Source organism: Dendrobates tinctorius, unplaced genomic scaffold (assembly GCF_039654945.1).
Source record: "Dendrobates tinctorius isolate UK_male_01 unplaced genomic scaffold, ASM3965494v1 ptg000098l, whole genome shotgun sequence".
Lineage (NCBI taxonomy): Eukaryota > Metazoa > Chordata > Amphibia > Anura > Dendrobatidae > Dendrobates > Dendrobates tinctorius.
This window is the reverse complement of record NW_027361766.1, coordinates 8,019,216-8,045,850: the sequence shown is the minus strand read 5'-3', so window position 1 is coordinate 8,045,850 and position 26,635 is coordinate 8,019,216. Positions and strand designations below refer to the sequence as shown.

The 26,635-nt window shown below is 47.1% G+C and overlaps 1 protein-coding gene across 4 annotated transcripts in view; it reads left to right on the top strand.

Annotated features, from left to right (window-relative positions):
• The window catches only part of TRIM33 (tripartite motif containing 33), a 216,314-nt gene that overhangs the window by 63,173 nt on the left and 126,506 nt on the right, over positions 1-26,635 (top strand). For all 4 annotated transcript variants that reach the window (XM_073587082.1, XM_073587080.1, XM_073587081.1 and 1 more), the window contains exon 2: positions 8,455-8,573. In XM_073587082.1, coding sequence (XP_073443183.1) covers positions 8,455-8,573 — 119 coding nt within the window. The remainder of the gene's footprint in view (positions 1-8,454; positions 8,574-26,635) is intronic.

Below are 26,635 nucleotides of genomic sequence, written 5' to 3'. Positions count from 1 at the left end.
GGTTCGTTTTTTGCGTGACAAGATGACGTTTTCAGTGGTACCATGTTTCTTCAGATCTGTATTTTTGATCGCGCATTATTGCACTTTTTGTTTGGCGATATGGTAAAGCGTTTTTTTTTTTTTAAGGAGTTTACTAAAGGGGTTAACTAGTGGGACAGTTTTATAGGGCGGGTCGTTACAGACGTAGCTATACTAAATGTGTACTTTTTATTTATTTTTTTATTACATTACATTTTTACTTAATTACATTGTCCCAGAGGGGGGACATCACTATTTAGTGTCAGATCGCTGATCTGACAGTTTGCACAGCACTCTGTCAGATCAGTGATCTGACAGGCGCTGCACAGGCTTCCTGCAGGATCCCGAAGGCCCCCGTGGCCATATTGGATCCTGGCGCCTGCAAGGAAGGAGACCCTCGGAGCGACACAGCACATCGCGTCGCTCCGGGGGTCTTAGGGAAGCACGCAGGGAGCCCCCTCCCCGCGCGATTCTTCCCTGTGCCCCCGTACACTGCGATCATGTTTAACCCCTGGCACACTGCGATCAATGTGACGGGGGCGGTCCGTGACCGCCCCTGTCAGTGCCGGCTGTCAGCTGTGATAATCAGCTGACACCCGGCCGCGATCCCCATGTGAGCGCCGCTGATCGCGTTGGACGTACTATTCAGTCCTTGCGACTTAAATCCCAGGTCACATGGACGGAATAGTGCGTCCAATGTAGGTAAGGGTTTAAATAATGGTGTGTTTTTCTCCTTCGCCTTATTGGGGGGACACAGATACTGTGGGTGTATGCTTCTGCCGCTTGGAGGCTGACGCTAAGTGAAAAAAAGAGGTTAGCTCCTCCTCCGCCGTGTACACCCTCGCCACTATTACGGGCGGAAATCAGTTTTTTGCTTCGTGTCCATGGAGGCACACGTCTGGTTTTTTTCTCCTGACTTTTTTCCATGAAGATTAGACAGGGGCAACGGATCCTATTGAAAGAGTCCGATTTCCCCAAACCAATAACGGGCGAGCACGTGCGAGTGTCCCTCCACGTATTCTCTCCCGCGACGTGGGACACGATGCCGGACTTAGCCCTGACCACCCCTAGGTATTGAAACCATGGGCTGTACAGAGGCACAAGACTAGTCTGTGCGGCCCCCACTGCTCCACCAATGCTTAGACTGCGGTGCTACAAGGCGGAGCACGGTCCCTCTCCTCACCCCTGAAGGGGTTAGACGGAGTTAGGGTGCCTGCGCCGTCCTATTTTTCAAGGCCCCCTCACATAGCTGAGCTGGGAAGCCGAAGAGGATCGTCAGTGAGGAGAGGGCTTGGGAGGGCTCCTGCGGCGAAGATCCGGGGCTGGAGCCCTTAGCTGGCGGATGCCTCCGGCCATTCTTGGCTGAGCGTGGCTGCAGATGGAGAGGCCCGCGCCAGTTTTTGTGGCGCCATAGAAGGTCCGCGCCCCCCCCTCCCGTTGCGGGCAGGGGATAAATTGAGGCCGGAGCTAGGCCGCGACCGTAAGTTCCGCCTCCAGGCTGCGTATAACTTCCGGCGGCTCGCCCCCCAGGCCTGGGCGGCGGTGGATAAATTTAGTCCCCGGCTTTGGAGCGCGGCTAGGCCACAGAGCCGGAAGTACCGCCCCTGGAGTGGTTTATATGCTGACGGCCTGCCCCACAGCTGGTGGTGCGCGATTTTGGTGTGGAGGCGTCCAGGAACGTGGGGGCACATGACTGGGGTAGGTGCTGCCCGAGAAGCCACGCTACAGGGAAAACGAGGGCTTCCTCCCCCCCCCATCCCCAGCAGCGGACCGATACAGCATGTCCGAAAAAGCAAAGACGCACATGTTTTTTTACGCTGCATGCATCTCTTGTCGGGCTGCGTTTCCGCGGGCACAGAGCAAGCGATTATGTGAAGCCTGCGAGTCCGAATGCGCCCAGGAGCCCTCCCCTGCGACTGCAACCGAGGTCCCGAACCCCCTGGAGTGGGCACTGTCAGTCCATGGCATCGCTTGCAAGAGCAATCGAGTCCCTTCAGGCCCCAGATAGGGGCAGGGACAGTGGCTCGACGACCTTAGAGGGAACCTCCACCTCACTAGAGCCTTCAGCCTGCAGGGGCTGCTCTCATTCCAGGCAGACCCGGGGGAAGAGAATCCACGCGCTGTCGCCCAGTCCATCCGGTGCTTTGGCATCCGTAAGTTCTGCTTCTCGCTCCCCGTCACCAGCGGTGGATAGCGAGCAGACCTCAGATTTCGACTCAGAGCCCCTTGACCTGGATGCTCCAGGGTCACGTGAGTCAGTGGACAGCCTCATAGAAGGCATCAATCAGATCTTGGGGATTGAGGATGATCCTGCAGCGGCTACAGGGCATAAGGTGGCGTTTAAGCGAGTGAAGCGGACGAATTTTTTTCTCTCGCCCTGAGTTTGAGGACATAGTGCAGCGACACAGGGAACGACCAGACAGGCGTTTCTCGGGTCAAAAGGCACTCGAAGCAAGGTATCCATTTACCCCGGACCTCCGTAAAAAATGGACGGAATCTCCAATGGTGGATCCACCGGTGTCACGCCTAGCCACTAAAACTCTGTTATCCGTACATAGTGGTTCCTCTATTAAGGATCCCACGTATCGTCTCATAGAGAGCTTAGCTCGCTCAGTATATGAGGCGTCAGGATCAGCGCTCTCTCCCTCGTTCGCAGCAACTTGGGTAGCCAAGGCCATGATCTCATGGTCAGAATCATTAAATAAGGTCGCGCAGGAGCAAGAGCTACCTGCAGAGATATTGGAGATCGCGAGTCAGATCGCGATGGCCGGAGACTACGTAATCAGTGCATCTTTGGATGCGGCCAATTGCTCGGCACTCGCTGTCGCTAACGCAATTTCTATCAGAAGAGCTCTATGGTTAAGGACATGGCGGGCCGATTCTACTTCCAAGAAGTCCTTGACTTCCCTGCCCTACCAGTGCGGCCGTCTATTTGGGGAGAAGTTAGATCAACTTATCTCCGACTCCACAGGTGGAAAGAGCGGTTTTCTCCCTCATCAAAAGGTCAAACCACCTTTTCGCCACCCTTTTCAGGCATGTTTTCAGGCCTTTCGCAACTCCGGGTGGACCACAGCGGCCAATTCCACCGCTTCAGGCTGCCCCAACCAGGATAGGGAGCGGCAGGTCTCATATAGAACCAACGCATTGGGGAGAATGCGTACTCAACAGCTAAGATCGATGGGATCCAGATCCCAAAGATCGTCAGCCAAATGACTCGAGGCGTTTATCAGACGACACCAGCAAGGTGAGTGGCTGACTACTCTGGTTTCGCCACGTCTGGTGCAGTGTCGCAGGCGATGCATGGGTAAAGGAGTTGGTGGCCTCAGGTTTCAAAATAGTTTGTCAGAAACCCTCTGAAACGTTTTTTTTCTTTCTCGTCTGTTGGGAGCCATCGAATCGCTCCAGCCCAACGGGGTCATTGTTCCCGTGCCAGAGCACGAAAAGGCTCAGGGCTTCTATTCCAACCTGTTTGCGGTTCTCAAAAAGGACTGGTCTGTCAGACCTGTTTTGGACCTTAAACATCTGAACAAATTCATCAGGATCAGACATTTCCGGAAGGAGTCTCTCCGTTCTGTCATATCGGCCATGGAGCAGGGAGAATTCTTGGCCTCGGTCGACATCCAGGACGCATATCTGCATATTCCCATCTTTCCTCCTCATCAAAGGTTCCTGCGTTTCGACATCAACGGTCGACATTCAGTTTGTGGCGCTACCTTTCGGGTTAGCCACGGCTCCCAGAGTGTTCACACAGGTTATGACAGTTGTCATGGCCATATTGCATTCTCGAGGCATAGTCGTCTTGCCTTACTTGGACGACCTATTGGTCAAGGGCCCTTCAAGACGGGCATGCGAGGAAAATTTCAACATCACACTAGATACTCTTGCCCGCTTAGGGTGGTTGGTCAATGCGAAGAAGTCATCCCTTGTGCCAGCTCAGAGGATTTCCTTCTTGGGAATGGTCTTCGACACTTGCCGAGGGTTGGTAATTCTCCCTCAGGAAAAAGCCCTAGCTCTCCGGGGAGTTCGGACTCTTCGCCAACCAGTCCATCATACCATTCGTTTCGGGATGAGGATTCTAGTAAGAATGGTGGCAGCAATAGAAGCAATACCGTTCGCCCAGTTCCATTTTCGCCCCCTGCAGCGCGCTCTCGTCAGCCTGGAGCAAGAATCCTTTTGATCGGCGTGCCGACTGTCCTCTCAAGTCAGGCAGTCACTCGGATGGTGAATAACCAGTTCCTCCCTAACCCAGGGGAAACCCTTTTTCCCCAGACCATTGGTTGGTGATAACAGACGCCAGTCTCCTCGGCTGGGGAGCGGTGTTTCGCCACCACACGACCCAGGGACGGTGGTCGCCACAGGAGGCACGCCTCCCGATCAACTTTATTGGAGTTACGAGCAATTCGGCTGGCTCTGCAGCAGTTTCATCACTTCTTAGCAGGCCGCCCCGTCTGTATCCAATCGGGCAACGCCACGGTGGTGGCTTACATAAATCAACAAGGGGGCACCCGCAGCAGAGCAACCATGCGCGAGGTAGGGCACGTTCTTCAGTGGGCCGAACCAAACCACCTGGTGATTTCGGCAGTCCACATCCCAGGCGTGGAAAACTGGGTGGCAGACTCTCAGCCGGCAGGGTCTTGCGTCCGGAGAGTGGTCACTACATCCCGAGGTCTTCCAGCAGTTTTGTCAACTGTGGGGAACTCCGGATGTGGACCTGATGGTGTCCAGAGTGAACGCCAAGGTGCCCACATATGTCGCTCGGGCCAGGGACCCGCAAGCAATCGCTGTGGATGAGTTTGTTCTGCCATGGAACCAGTTCCGCCTCCCATATCTATTTCCCCTACTGCCACTACTCCCGAGGGTCATCAAAAAGATCAAGACGGAAGAAGTTCTGGGGATTCAGCTGGCCCCGGACTGGCCCTGTTGAGCGTGGTACGCAGATCTAATGCAGCTGCTCGCCGACGTTCCTTGACGACTGCCAGAGCACCCAGATCTACTTTCCCAAGGGCTGATTTGCCACCCGAACTCAGGAGCCCTGTGTTTGACGTCATGGCCGTTGAATCTTGGATTCTAACCCAGGCAGGGTTTGGGAGCAAGGTGGTCGCTACAATGGTTAGCGCCCGGAAGCCTGCTTCAGCACGAATTTACCACCACACCTGGAATGTGTTCTTTGCTTGGTGTCGAGGCCGGAGTGTTTGTCCACTGAGATTCTCGATTCCCAACATCTTGGCCTTTTGCCAGTCGGGCCTAGACTCGGGCTTGGCCCCAAGTTCCCTCAGGAGACAAATATTGGCCTGTTCAGCGCAGAATTGCTACCAATTTGCAGGTTAAGACTTTCATCCAGGGAGTCTCCCACTTGGTACCTCCCTACAAGGCGCCTATGGACGCCTGGGACCTTAACCTGGTCCGAAGTGTTCTGCAGGAAGCTCCATTTGAACCACTTCAGGATGTCTCTTTGAGGTACCTTTCCTGGAAGGTGGTATTCCTAGTGGCCATCACTTCTATCAGGCGGGTTTCAGAGCTGGCGGCCCTATCCTGCCGAGCTCCGTTCCTCACTTTCCATAAGGATAAGGTGGTGCTCAGACCAGCCCCTCCTTTTCTGCCGAAAGTCATGTCCTCATTTCACATTAATGAGGATGTTGTCTTGCCTTCATTTTGTCCAGCACTGGTGCACCGTGTGGAAAAGGCTTTTCACACGTTAGACCTGGTAAGAGCCCTCCGGAAGTACGTGTCGAGGACGGCACCCTTTCGTCAGACAGACACGCTGTTCGTGCTCCCCGAAGGGCGCAGGAAGGGACTCCCTGCCTCGAAATCGACCATAGCCAGATTGATTCGTTTGACTATTCAGGAGTCCTACCGCATTAGAGGCACGCCGATTCCAGCAGAGATCAGAGCGCACTCGGGCAGTGGGCGCTTCGGCACCAGGCTTCGACGGAACAGGTTTGCAAGGCAGCAACCTGGTCCAGCCTGCACACATTTGCCAAACATTATAATATCCATACTCGGGCCTCGGTGGATGCGAGCCTGGGTAGAAGGATTCTCCAAGCCGCGGTGACGCACCTTTAAACAAGAGGTGCATGTAGCTTGGATCGGTGAGTCAATCTCCCACCCAGGGACTGCTTTAGGACGTCCCACAGTATCTGTGTCCCCCCACGAGGCGAAGGAGTAACAGAGATTTTTGTGATAACTCACCGTAAAATCCTTCTCTCCGAGACGCTCATTGGGGGACACAGCACCCACCCTATTAGCCAAGTTGGCTTCGATTTATTTTTCTATTTATTTTATTTATTATACGCATTTATGTGATATAAGGGTGGTTTTTTTCTGGACATGATGTACCTGTATTAAAGGGAATCTGTCACCCCTTTTTTGAGATATCATATAATGATATCATTCAATTGTGTGTCACATAAGGATTCTCTTAGTACTTTTGCTTCCCCCTGACCCCGCACCTTTCATGCATAAATACCTTTTTTATATCGGTTCAGATGTATGTAAACTGCAGCTATCCGGTCCTCTGGGCGGAGCTTATTCACCTGCTCCCCCCTCCCTGTCTTGCTCTACGCATTTCTTCTTGTGTAGAGCAAGACAGGGAGGGGGGAGCAGTTGAATAAGCCCCGCCCAGCGGACCGGACAGCGGCAGTTTACATACATCTGAACCGATATAAAAAAAGGTATTTATGCATGAAAGGTGCGGGGTCAGGGGGAAGCAAAAGTACTAAGACAATCCTTATGTGACACACAATTGAATGATATCATTATATGAGATCTCAAAAAAAGGGTGACAGATTCCCTTTAAGGCTGATTTTGTTGTCCTCCTACTGCTTTGGCACCAAACTGATTTCTGCCCGCAATAGGGGCGAGGGTGTATACGGCGGAGGAGGAGCTAACCTTTTTTTTTTTTTTTTTTTTTCCCTCTTCATGTCAGCCTCCAAGAGGCAGAAGTATACACCCACAGTATCTGTGTCCCCAATGAGCGTCTCTGAGAAAAGGATTTTACGGTGAGTTATCACAAAAATCCCTTTTTTTTTTTTTTTTTTTTTACGGATTTTGGCTTGTAATATGCTCCCAAGAGTTATCAAACACCTTGGGCATGAAGCTCAGTTGTATTTTTCTTGCTACAAGCTTTTTATACTGGCCACCAGAGCTACTTTATACTCTTACTTCCTGTCCTATGTGGAACAGCTTTATGCAAGACTCCATATTATCAGACAGGCTTGTAATGACAGGTTATACCTCTATACACAGCTGATAATACAGGGTCCACCGTCAACAATAGGCAATGTCCCACCTGCCTCTGCTTTCCCTCCTTTCACAATCACTTTTTCACAAGCTCATTAGAAGTACAAAAGATAGTGTCTGAGTTTGTTCATTGTGGGTAATGGATGTATGAATTTCCTGAAACAACCACCAGTTAGAATTTAAAATGGCCCCAATGGTCAGGGTGAAGATTGCAAGATTTCTATTTTTTTTTTTATTTTGAATGCAAGTTGTAGTATAAGGATTTTTCTTAATAAAAATGCATTACCACAAAAACCTGACTTAAACAGGGTTTTTTTTTTTTTGTTTTTTTTTTGATCACACATGAATTAAAAAAAAAAAAAAAAAAATCAGCTCACCTCTTCCAAATAGGACCCGGATTGTTAGGAATCACAAGACCATGAGCTGAGAGCTAAAAGTATCTGTATCACCCTTATGTCTGTTGTGCTCAACTTGTACTTGCTTTGCAAACAGATTAGAGCCGTTATTACATCTCACACAGGAGTAGTCCAGAACAGGCAAGGTTACTCCTGTGTGAGATGTAATGACAGCCTGCTCTGATCGTGCTGCAGAGCAAGTACAATTTGACCACAACAGACAGGAATATAAATAATATTGACACTTTTAGGTTTCAGCTCTGGACAATGTGGGGGGGGGGGGGGAAGTATAGCAGAATTGAAAGATGGGTTTGTAATGTGACACAATTAAATTAAGATGCACACTGACTCAAACAGATGGTTATGCCAGGAGATCAGGACTGTATCATTACATCTTGCATGCTGAGAAGACAACTCCAAGCTATTGTTTGCGGGGATCATCATCTTTCCTTTGAGTTTTGCTGCCTGCTTACGATTGGGCAATGTTATACTGTACATTAAAAGTACACGCCCCCATTGAAAACTGTCTGATAACACCCACTTGGACTTAAAAATGAACTAATTTGGGACCAAATACTTTGATCGCTAATATTTCTGCATCAGGTGAAATGAGAAAAGAAAAAACCCTAAAAGAAAAAAATAACATTTAATTCTGCTCTGCAGCCACTGTTCCATGCTGTGTCCCGTTGAACATGTGAAAAGTTCTTTGATAAGGTTTATTTTTTTTAAAGTGTGTTTAAAATAAAACTTTCACATTTTGCATTGTTGTAACTCTTTTTTATGTTTATCTTTTTGGTTTCAGTTGGTGTGATAAGGTGTCCTGTTTGCCGACAAGAATGCAGGCAGATCGACCTAGTGGATAATTACTTTGTGAAAGACACATCTGAATCGCCAAGTAGCACGGATGAAAAGTCTGAGCCGGTATGGCCAACTACAGTTCAATCTATCTTGTGTGTAATCTTTTTTTGTTATTTAAGTACATGGGTAAATAACTTGGGTTTATCTTGGTCCCCCTGCAATCAGCTTACAGTGGCCTCTAATTACAGCAGGCAAATGAGATAACTATGTAAAGGGAATGATGGCAATCACAGCGCCAACATCATAGGAGTGGTGCCATTCTGGGAAGAATGTTTTTTAATTTTATTTGGGGGCAATTAAGAAGGCGTAACCAAGTAGTGGACTACCCATTTAAATTGGGGCAGCTCAGTGGCTAGCATTGCAGCCTTGCAGCGCTGGGACAACATCTGCAAGGAGTTTGTATGTTCTCCCCGAGTTAGCGTGGGTTTCCACCAGGTACTCCGGTTTTCTCCCACATTCCAAAGACATTCTGATAGGGATTCTAGATTGTGAGCCCCATCGGGGACGGTTCCGATAATGTATGTAAAGCGCTGAGGAATTAATGGCGCTATATAAATGCGTAAAATAAATAAATTTTACTTTTATGCAAAGTTTATCTTTGTTTCCCAAGCTGTCTCTGCCTGTGTGTTGTGTAGTAAACTGCTCCTGTGTTCACCTAGAGCAGTTCACTCATCTGTAAGGCTGCGATCACATTTTAAATCAGATCTTTTCCCTTTGACACCAGTAATTTACCAAAAGGATCCACCTGCAGTCAGTTTTTTAATCCAGACCAAAAAGTTGCACAGGCAAAAAAAAAGTGTAACAGATCAGTTTTGGTTTTATAGGTAGTCCTCACCCCCAAAACATTAATTGAACCACATAAGCTAAGTTCATACGGTCCAGTAATCATCCTCTAGAATTGATGCAGAAGCAATCCGTTGACGATAAAGTTGTGCAAACACCGCTTCAGGGAAAAAAAATTTCAAATGGCTTTTTTTTTTTTCTTACATTGAAGTCTATGGAAAACAGATCCGATAGATAGCTTTTAAAGTAAGTACCGACAGTCAGTAAACGCTGTGAATTGGACACTACATGTCTGCAGTGTCAAACCTGCAGCATCCAGATGTTACAGCTTAGTAGATGAGATTTCAAGAAATCCCATGTCCATTATGTGTTCAGAGACGCCCGTGGCTTCCCTGCGTAAACGGACATGCGGCACCTCTTTCCAGACTGCAGCATGTCAATTTATGTAGTGGAGACGCTCCGTCTCTGCTGCGTGAATTACCCATTCACTATCATTCGATGCGGTGAAACCGCATTATCTTAGTCACATGCATATTAAGTATGGGAAAGCAGCTTGCTAATTTAAATGTCTTGCCTTGTTTTAGACGGAAGTTCGCGTACACTGCAGTTCTCGCGATGAGCTGAGCTGACTAAGAGAACTGCCGTGCACGTGACCGCCGGGGACAGGGTTATCTCCGGTAACTAGCCAAGTTCTCTCGGTCAGCTGACCGCGAGCGCTGCAGTACCCGTGACCACCAGTGACCGAGCTGTCTCTGGTTATCAGCAGCTAAAATCTTCAAGCTTCGTCTGGATGTCATGCTGGATGGTGGCATAATGCCACCGTTCAGCCACAGGCATCCAGATGTAGCAGAGCTGGACTCGTCATGGGACAGTATGTATATCTTCTTGGCAGACAGGTATGATTACTGTTGCATTTTTATTTTATTTCTCATAGGAGAACGAGGGCTTTGGTGGAATAGAGGATGCAGTAAGTATGGTTTAAGATCTAGTAAAGGAGTCTGTGTCATTATTTCAATTAAAGGACTTTATTCTGGCTGTGTTTTATTTACCATGTAACTATAGGATTAGTAATGGATAGGTGTCTTATAGATGCTTCTCCATTACTAAGCCGTGGGCTTGATGTCACCTGACAATACAAAGGTGACATCAACCCCACAAATATTACCCCACTTGCTACCACTACAGAGCAAGTGGGAAGAGCCGGGTAAAGTGCCACAATTGGTGAATTTTTGGATGCGCCAATTGTGGGGAGGCTGTGGGCTGCTATTTTTAGGTTGGTGAGGGCCAAAATCCATGGGCCTTGCCAGCCTGAGGATACCAGGCCACAGCTGTCTGCTTTTTCCTTGGCTGGCTAACAGAAATAGGGGACCCCACGCTATTTGTTTTGGAGAGCATCCCACTATTTGTGCTAGCCATCCAAGGTAAGCAGACTGCTGCGACCTGGTGTTATCAGGCTGGTAAGGTTCTTATATATTGGATCATTACCTTACCAGCCTGAACTACCAGTCCCAGAAGTCTGTTTTACTTTGGCTGGTTAACAAATATAGGGGGACCCGACAATATTTTTTTTTAAATTATTTATTAAAGTAGGGGACCTCTCTGGTTTCCTCCACTACCTGTGTCACGTACTTTCAGCTGTGTCACAGGATTCACCATTATTAAAATTAGTACACGTGCGTATTAATCTGCATTCCTGCATCTAATCAAAGTGAAAGGGTAGTTTGCGCAGCTACTTAAATTGACATGCTGCGGTCTGGAAAGACGCGGCATGTCCGTCTCTGCGGGTTATCCGTGGGCATGGGATTTCTTGAAATCCCATCCACTATGCTGTAATAGCTGGATGCTGCAGGTTGGACGCTGCAGGTTGAACACGGCGGTTGTACCCAGCATCAAGCCTGCAGCGTTTACTGACCGTGGGAATATACCTCACTGCAAATAGGAAATCACTTTTTTCCTTCCCAGAAGTAAACTTTCAATTAGCTTTCTTTCAAGTGACAAAAAAAGCATGCAATGAAAAACGCATCATAAACACAGGTGACCTGCCAGTGACCTCAGATTCAGATTTGGTGCAGATTTCACCTGCATCAAATCCTGAGCAAATACTGAGCCATTCCTAATCTTGTGAACTTGCCCTTAGGCTGGGTTCACAATACGTTTAGGCAGTCCATTAGATGGACTGCGTTACACCGCAGTGTAACGCAGTCCATTAACGCTGCTGTTCAGCCCCATTGTCGGATGCATCGCGACGCGTGCCTTAAAGCGGCACGCATTCGCGATGTGCCGTCATTCACTGACCGAGCCTCGGACGCGGGCTGCAGCGTCTGAGGCTCTGTCACCGCTAGCGCTGATTAATCATCTGTGCTAGCACAGATGATTCATCTGCGCTAGCTGGTATAGCGTAATACGATGGCGTTATGCTATACCTTTAACGCAGCCCATCAAAGCTATGCTATGAACGGCTGCTAAACGTAATGTGAACCCAGCCTTATCTGTTTGTTTTTTTTTCTCCCATTTTGAAAAGCATCAGTTTTTTTTTTTTTTTTGCTCACTGGAGCTGGAAAAGTGTTTATCATATACGTCTTGACATGTGTACTTTCAAGTAATCATCTATTTGAAACCGATCCAATATGCAAAAAATGGATGGTTATTTAACAGATTAGTTTTCAGTAAACTCAATAAACGTCAGTGTTAAAGAGGATCTAGTTGAAACATTTTTGTTTTTGTCAATGGATTATTGCTGCATCCGCTCGATCTGATAATTGCTGGACGTGTGAACATGGCCTTGTACAGGTATGATAATCATACTTGTAATTATTGCTTTTAGTGGTTTAGTTGTTACAAAAAATATATATATTTTTATATGTAAATAAGGAGGCTTTGGCACATTCTTGGTATGGTCAAGGGCTCACTGCACCATTACTCCCCTTCAGTTTGCATACCGAGCACTGTCCTATCTTGATTGCTGCCTGAACTCGTTTGGTGGTTGTGCTTGGACACTGCCGGCAGGCTCACATAGTATCATTGCAGTTTCTCATCACTGGCTCCTATCTGTAGTACAGTACAGAGTGTCAGCCACAGACAGAAGTCGGCAATGAAAGCCTGCAATGACACCGAGCAAAGCTACACTGTCCATGTGGAGCTGTGCTCAGCTCAGTCAATCAAGTTGTGACAATCGGTGACATTGCAGCCGCATGCACATAGTGTTCTTTCATTGCTTGTTCTTATCTGCAGCCGCCAATCAAGACCGCCTGCAGTTAGCTCCTCCATGTGAGTGCAGCGGCAATGTCTGTGCATAGCCGCTGATTGAGTATGCAGTTTCAGGGGACATAGCAGTTTATTTAGTCCTTGACCAAGCCGAGAGAGCTCTGGAGCCCCCCTTATTTGCATCCTAGACTAATAAAATTAATACTATAGGTATTATTATATGCCAAGTCCCCTATATACCTGTACAAATAGTTTAGTTAGCATTTTAGGGGATGGACCTTTAAACGGTATCAATTTTTCATCCGTTTGAAACCCTTTTTTTCCAGGACGTCCACCTGACAGCACCATGGAGGGACGTCCTACTCCTTACAGGGACAGGAAAGCACACGAGAGGTTAAAAGGTCCCGTCCCACCCCATTTCTCTGTGTTTTTCCTGTTCCTGCATGGAGGGACACGCGAGAGGAGCTTCAGAGCTTACCGGAGGGCCCAGGGGGATTGGGCGGACAGTCCAAAACTTCCCCCTGTCAAGACGCCCGGGCCGAAACTTCCTGGTGGGGAGTCCCTCTGCCCCAAAGGCCAGGAGCAGGACGACTCTCCTGGAGGGAGCTGCTCCAGTTGGCCGCCATGGCAGGCGAAGGTCGGTCCCCTGCAGGCAGCTGGCTTGGCGGGAGCCGGTGTCACGCGGAAAGCCCCGTCAGAGGCGCAGGAAGGGCTAGAGGCCGGGAGGAAGCGACAGGACCCGGCCTATCGCGAGAGCACGCGCATCACTGCCGGTGACGTCACAAGCCGGTTCGAATCGTAGCGCGCGCTCTAGGGGCTGTCTCTCTGGAAGCAGAGATCGCTGCAGGATGGACGCAGTGGCTCCGGCGAATGGTGGGGTAAGTGCGCCTGGCGCAGATCACCCGCCCCACACCCATCCCCGCAGCCCAGGACAGCTGACATGGGTACCCCATCTTATGTTGATAGGATAAGGGAACCCCAGCAGCCCCCCCGTCAGTGACTAAGGACCCTGCCAAGGCCACATCCAAGTCAGTCTGATGCCCTGTATGCAGGGTAAAGCTGCCAGACACCCATAGCAAAACCCTTTGTGGACCCTGCACATCAAGGGTCATAAGAGACAGCCATCCCTCCTCTCCGAGTTGAGATTCTTGATACAGGAGGAAGTCCAAGCCTCCAGAGCCAGCCGCGCACGGCTGCAGTCCCCCAATCCAGGGCCGAGCAGCAAGCGTCCGAGGTGGGAGGCAGACCCAGTTTCCAAAGCAAGCTCGATCAAGGAGTCAGACTTCCGGGACTCGGATCCGGAGGAGGAAGGAGAGATCCTGGCGGACAGACAGGATTCAGGCTGGAGGACACTGACGAGTTAGTCCAGGCGGTCAGGAACACTATGCAGATCAAGGAAGTTCCTAAACCGCAATCCAGACAGGACTTGTTGATGTTCGGCGGTCTGGTTGCCCGGAGTCAGACGGTGTTACCCGTAAGTGAACACATTAACCGTAGAACGCATACCTGGGGCCTCGCAGGCCCGCCCTGTTAATTGTTTTCTATTTTCTGCAAGATTACTTTAGTTAGAATTTTGAAACTCTAGGTATTCCTCAGGTATATAGTTGTTTGTCATTTCCAGTTGTTCATTTATTTTTATGTTACAGGCATTTCGGTATAACAACTCTTTTTTTGAAAATACCCCATATTCACATACCTGGGGCCTTTTAGGCCCGTGTTAGGTTTACATGTGATCCTAAGTCTTTTTGTCTTCACTGTTGCTGGGGAAGACTTAGACTCAGTCTTTATGACTCTGCTGTTGCTATGAAGAGTGTGAATTCTGCCTGACTACATGGTCATGTGATCTTGGGAAGGAGGCTCCCTCACAACGTCATGCGTCTCTGACATCATCATAGGTCCTGAACACTGTTCATTGTGTGCTACTTGCTGAAGAGACTTTGGAGGAAGGAGTCAGCTTTCTTGTTTCTTGAAAAAGAAACTTTGAGTTCAAAAATCCAAAAGCTTCTACTGCACCTAAAAGAAAGTGGTGACCTGATGAAGGTGAGAGGAGGGGTCTGCACTTTACCCTTAGCACACACACTAACAAAGAGTGTACAACCCTGAATGTAATCTTTTTTTTTTTTTTTTTTTTCTTTTTCATTTTAGTTTACTGACTTCTAAGGTTACAATGGCACAGTCTACATCCAGGGGTTTGACTGAACAAGAAATCGAAGCAATCATTTTTGATAGTGATGAAGACAGTGAACTTTCTTTGTCTGATGAAGAGGACATGCCACCAGCTAATGTCTCTACTTCATCGTCCAGTGATTCTTCAGGTGATGAAGTAATGGATCCAGCAGAACGTACAAATAGAACATCCAAAACTAATGTTTTTCGGAACAGTACTGCTGAGGTTCTTGGACGAACCCCATCATATAATATTGTAAGAGTTGCTCAAGGAACTGTAGGAATTCCACAATTCTTGTCCAAAAGAGAGATGTTCTGTAAAATTTTTTCAGATGATATTGTAGATGAGGTAGTTTTGTCTACTAACTTAGAAGGAAAACGTATCGCTTCAGGAAGAAAAAAAACATGGAAAAATGTAACAAAAGAGGAACTGTATGCTTAAATTGGCCTTACTCTTCTGGCAGGGAGTACAAAATCATACGATGTTCCTATCAGAACTCTTTATGAACCCTTTTTCAGATCCACATTACAAAGCTACAATGTCAGTCAATAGATGAGGATATTCAGAGAAGCCTTCGTTTTGATGACAAGAGAACTCGTCCTGTCAGGTTGGAAACAGATAAATTAGCCCCCATTAGCTACATCTGGAATCTTTTTATCAAGAACTGTACTAAGCATTACCATTCTAGTGACAATGTGACAGTGGATGAGCAACTTCTTGCATTTAGGGGACGTTGCAATTTCATTCAGTATATGCCCAGCAAACCTGCTAAATATGGTATTAAAATTTTCTGGATGTCTGATTCTACAAGCTATTATGGAATGAATGGTCTGATTTACTGTGGCAAAGATGTTGACGCTCCAGTCCAGAAAGACCTATGTTCTGACGTAGTAAAAACACTTGCGAAACCAATTTTCTATTCTGGAAAAAATATAACAATGGACAACTACTTCACCAATCTTGAACTGGGCAATTTTTTGCTGCAGAAACAACTTACACTTGTTGGTACAATGAAGCAAAACCGCAGAGAAATTCCTCCAATCATGAAGCACAATCAACATCGACAACTTTATGATAGTGTATTTGGTTTCTGCAATCAAGCGACAATGGTGTCTTATAAAGCTAAGAGAGAAAAATCTGTGATATTACTGAGTACAATGCACCGTGATGGAAGTATAAACACCAATAACAGGAAACAGAAACCCGAAATCATCTTGCATTATACTAAAACCAAAGGAGGAGTGGACAAGATGGAAGAAATGATTGGAGAGTATACGTGCAAGAGGCAGACAAAACTTTGGCCTGTAGTTCTTTTTTTATAATATGCTAAATGTGTCAGCCCTCAATACCTATATTGTTTATAGTGACTCATCCAGAATTCCATGCCAACAGAAAGGACAAGAGACGTCTATACTTGACAGAACTTTGCTATGAACTTTTAATGCCTAACATGATGGAGAGAAGCAGAACAAAATGCTTACAAAGGCAAACAGAAGCTATGATCCGATGTGGTATACGTTTTCAGGAACATCCAGAGCCAAGAGATAAAAAAAGAAAGTGATGTTATATTTGTCCAGCAAAGGTGGACAGGAAATCCCAGCGTGTCTGTACTACTTGTGGACAAAATGTCTGCAAGGAGCATTCTTCCGAACAGATAATGTGTGAAAGCTGTTGCGGTTATTAGTAAAGTAGAAAAGGAACCTTTGAAAAGAGAGATTCCTGCAGCATGTTTACTGCAACTTTCATATAAAAAACTTTTAGACAAAAAACATTATAAAGAGTTATATCGAATGCGTATACTGGGTGTGTTAAGCCCGTTCAGTTACTCTTTTGTGTTTTTTTGCACATAGTAATGTTTTGAATTATTCACATCTTAGGCTGTGTTCCCACTGGCGCTGGGGTCTGCCAGGAGGTGATCCGTAATGGATCTGATCTCTTGGTAACTCCAGTTAAGGCTGCTGGAATGCCGGGATTCCGCCAGCCTTAGCTGGGGTCACCAGGAGGTCAGATCCATCCTTACTTTGCAATTTTCAAATAAACTTTGAAAATTATTTTTGTTTGAGTTATTCCATGTTATTTGCACACAGGCCTAAAAGGCCCCAGATATGTGAAAGTGTAGATTTTTATGGTCATGCGTTCTAGGGTTAAGACAAGGGTCCATGAGGAGTGTAAAGAGGCAGAACGTCGGCTTGTACTATCCCAGGACTTTAAAAGTCACCTGCCTTTTGACCCCGAGGAAACACAAGCATGGGAAGAAGTCCCCAAAATCGATGTTCCGGTAGCCAAGGTCACCAAGAAAACCGCCATCCCGTTCGAGGACTCAAGTCTCCGAGACCCGATGGACATGAAGACGGACGTTCTATTAAAAAGGACATGGGAGACTTCGGCGGCCCTCATTAGGGCTAACATAGCAGCCACCTCAGTGGCCAGGTCTATGTTTCTGTGGATAGGGCAGTTGGAGGAACACCTTACCAACAAGATCCGAGATCCTGGCATCCCTTCCACTCATGAAGTTGGCCACGGCGTTCCTGTCGGACATGTCAGCCGAATCAGTAAGGTTCGCAGCCAGAAACAACTCCCTGTCTAATGCAGCTCGGAGAGCGGTCTGGCTTAAATCCTGGTCAGAGGATAACTCTTCTAAGGCAAAGTTATGCTCCATCCCCTTTTCAGGCCTAAGGGTGTTCGGTCCTGCCCTAGATAACATTTTAGAGCTAGTGTCCGACAAAAATAAAGGGTTCCCAGAAGAAAAACCTAAGCAGCCTCAGTCCTTTCGGAGAGGCACCTTCTCTAGGAGACAGGCTGACTTTAGGAGCCAAGCCAGGTCTAACAGAGGCTCCTACAGGAGCTCCTACAGCCAGGGTGGGAGAAGCAAAAGCTCCCTTTTTGCATCAACCTCCAGATTTAGAAGGAAATGACGCCATAGGTATTGGGGGGAGACTCCGTCACTTTGCAGTGAATTGGGTCTGAGTTACCCACAATCATTGGGTCCTCAGAACCGTTGCGGAGGGTTACAGCACAGAGCTTTAATCCCCTCCCCCCAACAGATATATTGCCCCCACCGTAGTCCTGGCGGACTCCGCCATGTGGAAGGACCTACAGGAAATGATCAGTTCAGAGGTTATAGTACCGGTTCCTCTGACAGAAAGGGGAAAGGGACACTACTACTGCCTGTTCTCCATTGCAAAACCATCCGGCGAGGCCCGATCTATTATAAACTTAAAACCTCTAAATGCCTGGGTCAGGTACAAGAGGTTCCGAATGGAATCAATTCGGTCCGCAATACATCTAATAGACGGTCGTGTGCACCTCGACCTGAAGAGTGCGTACTATCAGGTCCCTATCAATCCTTCATCCCAGAGTCTGTTAAGATTCGTGGTCAAATTACCAACTCGGACCTTCCAGTTCCAATACCTTTCATTCGGGCTGGCTTCGGCCCCCCGAATGTTCACAAAGCTGGTGACGGAGGTAGTGGCCTACCTGAGAGGTCAGGGTATCGTGATCACACCATACTTAGACGATTTCCTTCTGGTGTCAGGATCCGAAGAAGCGCTCATTCGAGACAGGAACCGAGCAATTAGAGTTCCTCGGCTGGGTGATCAACTGGCAGAAGTCAGACCTCATACCAGAGTCCAGAAAGGTCTTCCTCGGAGTTCTCCCAGACTTAGAGGACAGAATGTCCCTGCTACCAAAAGAAAAGCAGAAGACTATTCGGGACGGAGTCTGAGACCCGTTGAAGCATCTCTCAACCATAAGAGGGGCAATGGAGGTTCTGGGCCTGATGACCGCTTGCATTCCGTGCGTCAGATGGGCCCAGTTCCATTTGAGACCATTACAAAGGGAGATCCTCGCAAGATGGGACAGAAGTCAGGCTTCACTCGACAGACCTATAAGGCTGCCAGGACTAGTGAAAGTCACTATGGTGGTGGACACAGCCCAGGAACCTCCAGGTGGTATGGACAACCTCTCCATACGTGGTAGTCACCACAGACGCCAGTTCGTGGGGATGGGGAGCCCATGTAGAAGGGAAGATCTTCCAGGGAAGATGGCCGGTAGACATTAGAAGCAGATCCTCCAACTTCAGGAAACTATGCGGTCTGGGAGGCCCCGCGGCGGAACCGGTCGGTCCTGAAGAATCGACATGTCCGAATATTATCCGACAACGTAACAGCAGTGTCATTCCTGAAGCACCAGGGAGGCCCCAGGCACCGACCACTCCAAGCCCTAGCAGGAAGAATATTCGCCTGGGCAGGAGGAACAGTCCTCTCAGTATTGGCAATCCATCTACAAGGTTCCCAGAACGTGGTAGCGGACTGCCTAAGCAGACAGCAGGTCTGCCCGACAGAGTGGGAACTGAACAAGGAGATTTTCTGTCAACTGTGTCAGTGTTGGGGGACCCCCAGTATAGACCTGTTCGCAAGCCGAAAGAACTCAAAGGTCTCCAGATTCTACTACCTGAACCCGGTGAACCACCCGGAAGGCGTAGATGCCCTGAGCCAGGCCTGGGAAGAACCCCTCTCTACGCGTTCCCACCACTGGCGCTCATACCGGCAGTATTCAGGAAGATCTGCGAGGACCGTGCAAAGGTAATAATGGTCGTTCCATACTGGCCAAGGAGAAGCTGGTGTCCCCTACTAGGAGCCATGGCAGTGGAAAACCAAGTCGAGCTACCTCGGAAGAAAGACGTCATCCACCAGGGCCCGATCCACCATCCGAATCCAGCAAGACTCCACCTCGGCGTGGATCCTGAAAGGGACATCCTGAAGGCAAAAGGCTTATCAGATCAGGTCATATCTACCCTACAGGCCAACAGGAAACCGGTGACGTCCGCAATCTACCAGAAAGTATGGAAGAGATTGTCTGGACGGTGGCAGGTCCGATCTTGTGGTGGGTACCCCTGACCTCCCTAGTATCCTAAACTTTCTACAGTCAGGGTTTAATAAAGGCCTTAAGCCCAGCACTTTAAAGGTCCTGATTTCGGCCTTGAGCTCCTTCTTTGATTACCCGTTAGCTTCTCATCCTTGGGTAGTAAGATTTGTAAGGGCCACGCAACGTCTTCGCCCCACATTTAGGCAGCTCAGCCTGCCTTGGGACCTTGGCCTGGTACTCAGATTCCTATGTAAGGATCCCTACGTCCCCAGTAAAGAGATGACTATCTCAACTCTCACTCGCAGAACGGCCTTCCTTGTAGCCATTACCACGGCCAAGAGAATAGGGGAAATCCAGGCCCTCACCATCAGTGACCCACATCCAGATCAGAAAAGATCGTATAATCTTGAGATTAGATCCGGCATTTATTCCCAAAGTAGCCTCTTCCCAAAATATAAATCAGGAGATAGTGTTACCATCCTTCTGTGACAATCCCCGTAATGAAAAGGAACAGCATCTTCACTCACTGGATGTGAGACGCGCGGTTATAGACTATTTAGAGGCCACCAACAGTTGGCGTATTGACCCAAACCTGTTCGTCCTTTTTGGGGGTAAAAACGGGGGAAAAAAAGCGTCTAAGGCATCCATCGCAAGATGGATTACTTCAGTAATCTCAGACGCCTACCAAGCAGAAGGCGCCAGCCCGCCAGATACTTTAAAGGGCGGTATCGGCCTCTTGGGCCGAACGAGCGGGCGCCTCGGTTGATCAAATCTGTAGAGCAGCAACCTGGGCCAGACTTAATACATTCTGCAAGCACTACAAGCTTGATGTGCTATCTGGTCAACAGACCGCATTTGGGAGAAAGTTTCTCCAGGCGGTAATCCCACCCTGAGGAGGTGCTTTGGTACTCTCCATTGTGCTGTCAGGTGGACGTCCTTGAAAATAAGTATAAGACTATGTGCACACGCTGCGGATTTTGCTGCGGTTCCGCAGCGGTTTTGGCCGCTGCGGACCCGCAGCAGTTTTTGCTGCGGTGTACAGTACCATGATTCCCTATGGGAATCAAAAACCGCAGTGTAGACGGTGCGGAATTTTCCGCGCGGATTATCTGCGGTTTTCAATCCGCAGAAAGAATTGACATGTCAATTCTTTCTGCGAATTCTCCTGCGGTTTGCCATCTCCTCTATTGAGGAGATGAAAAACCGCAGGGCAAAACCGCAGAGCAATCCGCAGGTAAAACCGCAGGTCTTTTGACCTGCGGTTTCACCTGCGGATTTTACAAAATCCGCGCGGATGAATCCGCACCTAATCCGCAGCGTGTGCACACAGCCTTAGACCTACCGGTAATGATGTTTCCAGGAGTCCATCCTGACATCACGGGTAGTTCCCTCCCTGTTTGTCATATGCTGTAATATGATTGTATCATTAAAGTGTTACTTGCATTATCCACACTGTGGTACTTGTTAAATCACTGAGGGAAATGGGGTGGGACGGGGACCTTTTAACCTCTCGTGTGCTTTCCTGTCCCTGTAAGGAGGAGGAGGTCGTCCTCCATGAGCCGTTGATTATGGGACATGTAAACTCAGCCTAAGGCCACGTGCATATGTTCAGTATGTGGTCAGTATGTTACATCAGTACTTGTAAACCAAAAGCAGGAGTGGAACAAACGGACGAAAAGTTTAATGGAAACACATCAACACTTCTGTATTTATCACCCACTCCTGGTTTTGGCTTGCAAATAGAGTTAAAATACCGACCAAATACTGAATGTGTGAACATGGCCTAATAGGCACCAGACCTGTTCCTAATTGATTGCAGGAGCATATTCCTATATTCTAAGAAGTTGAAGTGAGTATTCACCTTTTACAAAAAAGATTTGATTATCTTAAAGGGGTTGTCCACTACTTCAACATGGCTCTTATCTTTTGGACAATTCATCAACAACCTATCAGGGATCTGAAATCCCGGCAGGCAGATACAGTTGTGGCCAAAAGTATTGACACCCCTGCAATTCTGTCAGATAATACTCAGTTTCTTCCTGAAAATGATTGCAAACACAAATTCTTTGGTATTATTATCTTCATTTAATTTGTCTTAAATGCAAAAAGAATAGTCCTAAAGCCAAATTGGATATAATTCCACACCAAACATAAAAAAGAGGGTGGACAAAAGTATTGGCGTTGTTCGAAAAATCATGTGATGCTTCTCTAATTTGTCTAATTAACAGCACCTTTAACTTACCTGTGGCACCTAACAGGTGTTGGCAATAACTAAATCACACTTGCAGCCATTTGACATGGATTAAAGTTGACTCAACCTCTGTCCTGTGTGCTTGTCTGTACCACATTGAGCATGGAGAAAAGAAAGACCAAAGAACTGTCTGAGGACTGAAGAAACCAAATTGTGAGGAAGCATGAGCAATCTCAAGGCTACAAGTCAATCTCCAAAGACCTGAATGTTCCTGTGTACCATGCGCAGTGTCATCAAGAAGTTTAAAGCCCATGGCACTGTGGCTAACCTCCCTAGATGTGGATGGAAAAGAAAAATTGACAAGAGATTTCAACACAAGATTGTGCGGATGTTGGATAAAGAACCTCGACTAACATCCAAACAATTCAAGCTGCCCTGCAGTCCGAGGGTACAACAGTGTCAACCCGTACTACCTGTCGTCGTCTGAATGAAAAGGGACTGTATGGTAGGAGACCCAGGAAGACCCCACTTCTTACCCCGAGACATAAAAAAGCCAGGCTGGAGTTTTCCAAAACTTACCTGAAAAAGCCTAAAACATTTTGGAAGAATGTTCTCTGGTCAGATGAGACAAAAGTAGAGCTTTTTGGGCAAAGGCATCAACATAGAGTTTACAGGAGGAAAAAAAAGGCATTCAAAGAAAAGAACACAGTCCCTACAGTCAAACATGGCGGAGGTTCCCTGATGTTTTGGGGTTGCTTTGCTGCCTCTGGCACTGGACTGCTTTACCGTGTGCATGGCATTATGAAGTCAGAAGACTACCAACAAATTTTGCAGCATAATGTAGGGCCCAGTGTGAGAAAGCTGGGTCTCCCTCAGAGGTCATGGGTCTTCCAGCAGGACAATGACTCAAAACACACTTCAAAAAGCACTAGAAAATGGTTTGAGAGAAAGCACTGGAAACTTTTAAGGTGGCCAACAATGAGTCCAGACCTGAATCCCATAGGACACCTGTGGAGAGATCTAAAAATGGCAGTTTGGAGAAGGCACCCTTCAAATATCGGGGACCTGGAGCAGTTTGCCAAAGAAGAATGGTCTAAAATTCCAGCAGAGCATTGTAAGAAACTCATTAATGGTTACCGTAAGCGGTTGGTCGCAGTTATTTTGGCTAAAGGTTGTGCAACCAAGTATTAGGCTGAGGGTGCCAATACTTTTGTCTGGCCCATTTTTGGAGTTTTGTGTGAAATGATCAATGTTTTGCTTTTTGCTTCATTCTCTGTATTTTTTTTCATTTAAGACAAATTAAATGATACCAAAGAATGTGTTTGCAATCATTTTCAGGAAGAAACTGAGTATTATCTGACAGAATTGCAGAATTGTCAATACTTTTGGCCACAACTGTATAAAGGTACTGTCACACTTAGCGATGCATCAGCGATCCCGACCAGCGATATGACGCGGTCAGGATCGCTGGTGCATCGCTAAGTGGTCGCTAGTGAGCTGCCACACAGGCAGATCTCACCAGCGACATTGCAGCGGTCGGGGGTCATTACTTACCTGTCAGACGAGGCGATCCTGACGTCCTCCCGCCCGCGTCCACGCGTCGCTCGTCGGCGCTACAGGAAGCCAAGCAGGAAGCTGATGACGAGAAATGGTCCAGGACGTTCTTGCGCGATCAGCGATAACCAGCGGGGGAGCCGGTCGGAGGTATCAGACATAGCGATATCGCTAGCAATATCGCTATAACGTCACAAAAACCAGTGACTTTATAGCGATATTGCTAGCGATATCTCTTAGTGTGACAGGCCTGTAAGCCTAGCTCATAACATCTGATTGGTCTGATATTAAAAACTTATACTGAGTATAGGTCGGCAGTATGGAAGTTGTGTACAACTCTCTAACCCATCTAAAATAAAATATAATCAATTTGGCTGATGTACAATAATAAATTATATTGTGGTAACGTGTTAGCCAGAAAAATCGATGTGAATACTTTTCTGCCCAATGATGACAAAAGTATTCTCAGAGTGATACCTTTATTGGCTAACCAGAAACTGTTTGCAAGCTTTCAGAGCACAGAGGCTCCTTCTACAGGCAAGATAACAAATTGATTAATAAGAAAAAAGCACAACATTTAAGGGATACTACAGTAGGACATTTGTTCATTAGGTGGGAGGTGTGATGCCTCCTAAAGATAAGTCAAGGAAATCGAATTAGCATTTTCTTACAAATGGAGAGGCAGTGGGAATGATGTTCTTAGTTGTCTGGAGTCCTTCTGGTTGAAGTGTGAACTGAGAGGGGCAATAGAGGCCTAAGTAGAACAACCCCACAGTGTCATAATGAAGTCCATGGGCAAATGATTGCTTTATTGCAGTAATTGGCTTGTGATCTCTGCTAGAAACCTGATGTGCTTATCTTTCTGGAAAAGAGGATCTGGCTGGTTACTGTCCAGAATGTCCACTGCGGTCTCCACTTTAAGTGGGGCAATTGCGATAGTCATATAAACATCTGTTTTCCGCACTCTAATATATTGTGTACAGGTAGTAGAAATGCAGATTGTGTTCCTGTTCAGTGGATATGATCATGCCTGGATGATCTTTAGTAGAAGAGATTGGCAAGTCTCATGTGATTAGCCAAGGAGCGCCTCTCCTTATTACCAACAAAATGCTAGTGATAAGAACCCGTAATCTCCTTTTATGGTCTGGTCATGAGCACAGTAATTATCTTTTTGTGGAGCCAGTGATGCATGACTATAAAGATATTGCTTGGTACCTCTAAGCAGGTATTTTGCCATGACATCCTTCTGCATATTTGACTTTGTGGTCCTGACTTCTGATTTTGTCTTGATGACGTCTGTGTAATGATAGTGGGATTCTAAAAAGTAGTGTAAGGTCTAAAAGTGTTGTCCAGCTTATAGAACAGCTTCAGTACCACCCTTAGACTTGCGGTAAATTCTAAGGGTTTTTCGTTCATCTGTGACTTTATATAATGTCACTACTTTGTAGAGCAGAAACAGCCGGCTTGCTCCCATATGTGCCTTCTCCATCACTGTGTTTCCTGCGCTGTGTATGCAGTAATGGGAAGTGCTTACTTCATCATAGTGGTCATGTGATCGCTGTGTATAGGGAGATAGAAGAAGCCGTTGTACACAGGGGGTCAAGACGGCTTTGCTGTCCACAGGGGGTCAAGATGGCTCTGCTATGGAGCCATCAGTTCCCTTGTACCTGAGACTAACATACCACCCCCAGTTACAAAAGGAAATTCAATGAAAATAAAATATTTCAATATTTAACTACCCTCCAATGATCTTTTATGACTTTGAGGGCCACAATGTGTATAATAATTAACAGGTGAAAAGAAGAAGAAAAATGCCACTGTCAATTCAAATTCATATTACTAGCCCCACCCCAAGTAAGTGTCTGATATATAAAAATATTTCATAGAATAAGGAACAAATGTATAGTTTAATTATTTGAAGTTACAAAAGTAAACCAGAGACTTACCGTGTATACTCGTGTTTAAGCCGAAATTTTCAGCCCATTTTTTTTGGACTGAAAGTCCCCCTCTCAGCTTATGCGCGAATCATATACCAGGGGGTCGGAGGGGGAGCAGGGGTGTCAGGTCATACTTACCCCCTGGCGCAGTCTCAGCAGCCCCCCTGCTTCTCCCGGTCTCGTGCTCCTTCCTTCAGCGGTACCGCTCATTAAAGTCATGAATATGCACATATGACTTTAATGAGCGGTACCACGTGACCGCTGAAGGAAGGGAGACAGGGAGAAGCAGGGGGGCTGCAGAGACCACGCCAGGGGGGTAAGTATAAGCTATATTCCCCTGTCCCCGGTCCATCGCTGCGCGCTGCTGTCCTCTTCTCCGCGTCCTCTGTCTGTGATGTTCAGGTCAGAGGGCGTGGTGACGTAGTTAGTGCGCGCGTTCCCTCTGCCTGAACGTCACTGACAGAGAGACCCGGCAGACAGTGACGCGCAGCCATGGAGCGGGGATCGGTAAATATCGCCAGTGACGGGGTCCTGAGCCAGCGGTGACATCAGAACCTGTCACCGCCTGCTCAGGACACCGGCATCGGGCCCCCAGCGACAATAATAATAATAATCTTTATATAGCGCCAACATATTCCGCAGAGCTTTACAGTTTAAGACAAGAGGTATGTAATTTTTTTAAATTTTTTAATTTTTTTATAATTTGCAGCAGCAATATATGGGGGCATAATCTATGGAGCAGCATATGGGGGGCATAATCTATGGAGCAGCATATGGGGGCATAATCTATGGAGCAGCTTATGGGGGCATAATCTATGGAGCAGCATATGGGGACATAATCTATGGAGCAGCATATGGGGGCATAATCTATGGAATATTTTATGGGGCCATAACCTTTATGGGGCAGCATGTGGGGCATATTATTCTATGGAGCATCTTATGGGGCATTATTACCTTTGTGCAACATTATATGGGGTGTAGTTTGTATGGAGCATCTTATAGGGCCATCATGAACTGTATGGATTATTATATGTGGTGTATTTTGTACGGCGCATCTTATGGGGCCATTGTAGACTGTATGGAGCATTATATGGGGCTCCTGATTCAATATGGATATTCAGAAACATTTAACCTACTGATGTCTCAATTTATTTTACTTTTATCCTTATCTATTTTTATTTTTTAAATTTACCAGTAAGCTGCTGCATTTTCCACCCTAGGCTTATACGCGAGTCAATAAGTTTTCCCAGTTATTTTGTGGCAAATTTAGGGGGGTCTGTTTATACACGGGTCTGCTTATACATGAGTATATACGGTATTTCCTTTTTTTTTTTCCAACCGATAGCGCCACGTCCTAAAGAAAAGAGCATTGATGATAGTGATTAAGCCCAATGTATCATGAATAAAAGAAGCAACATTTACA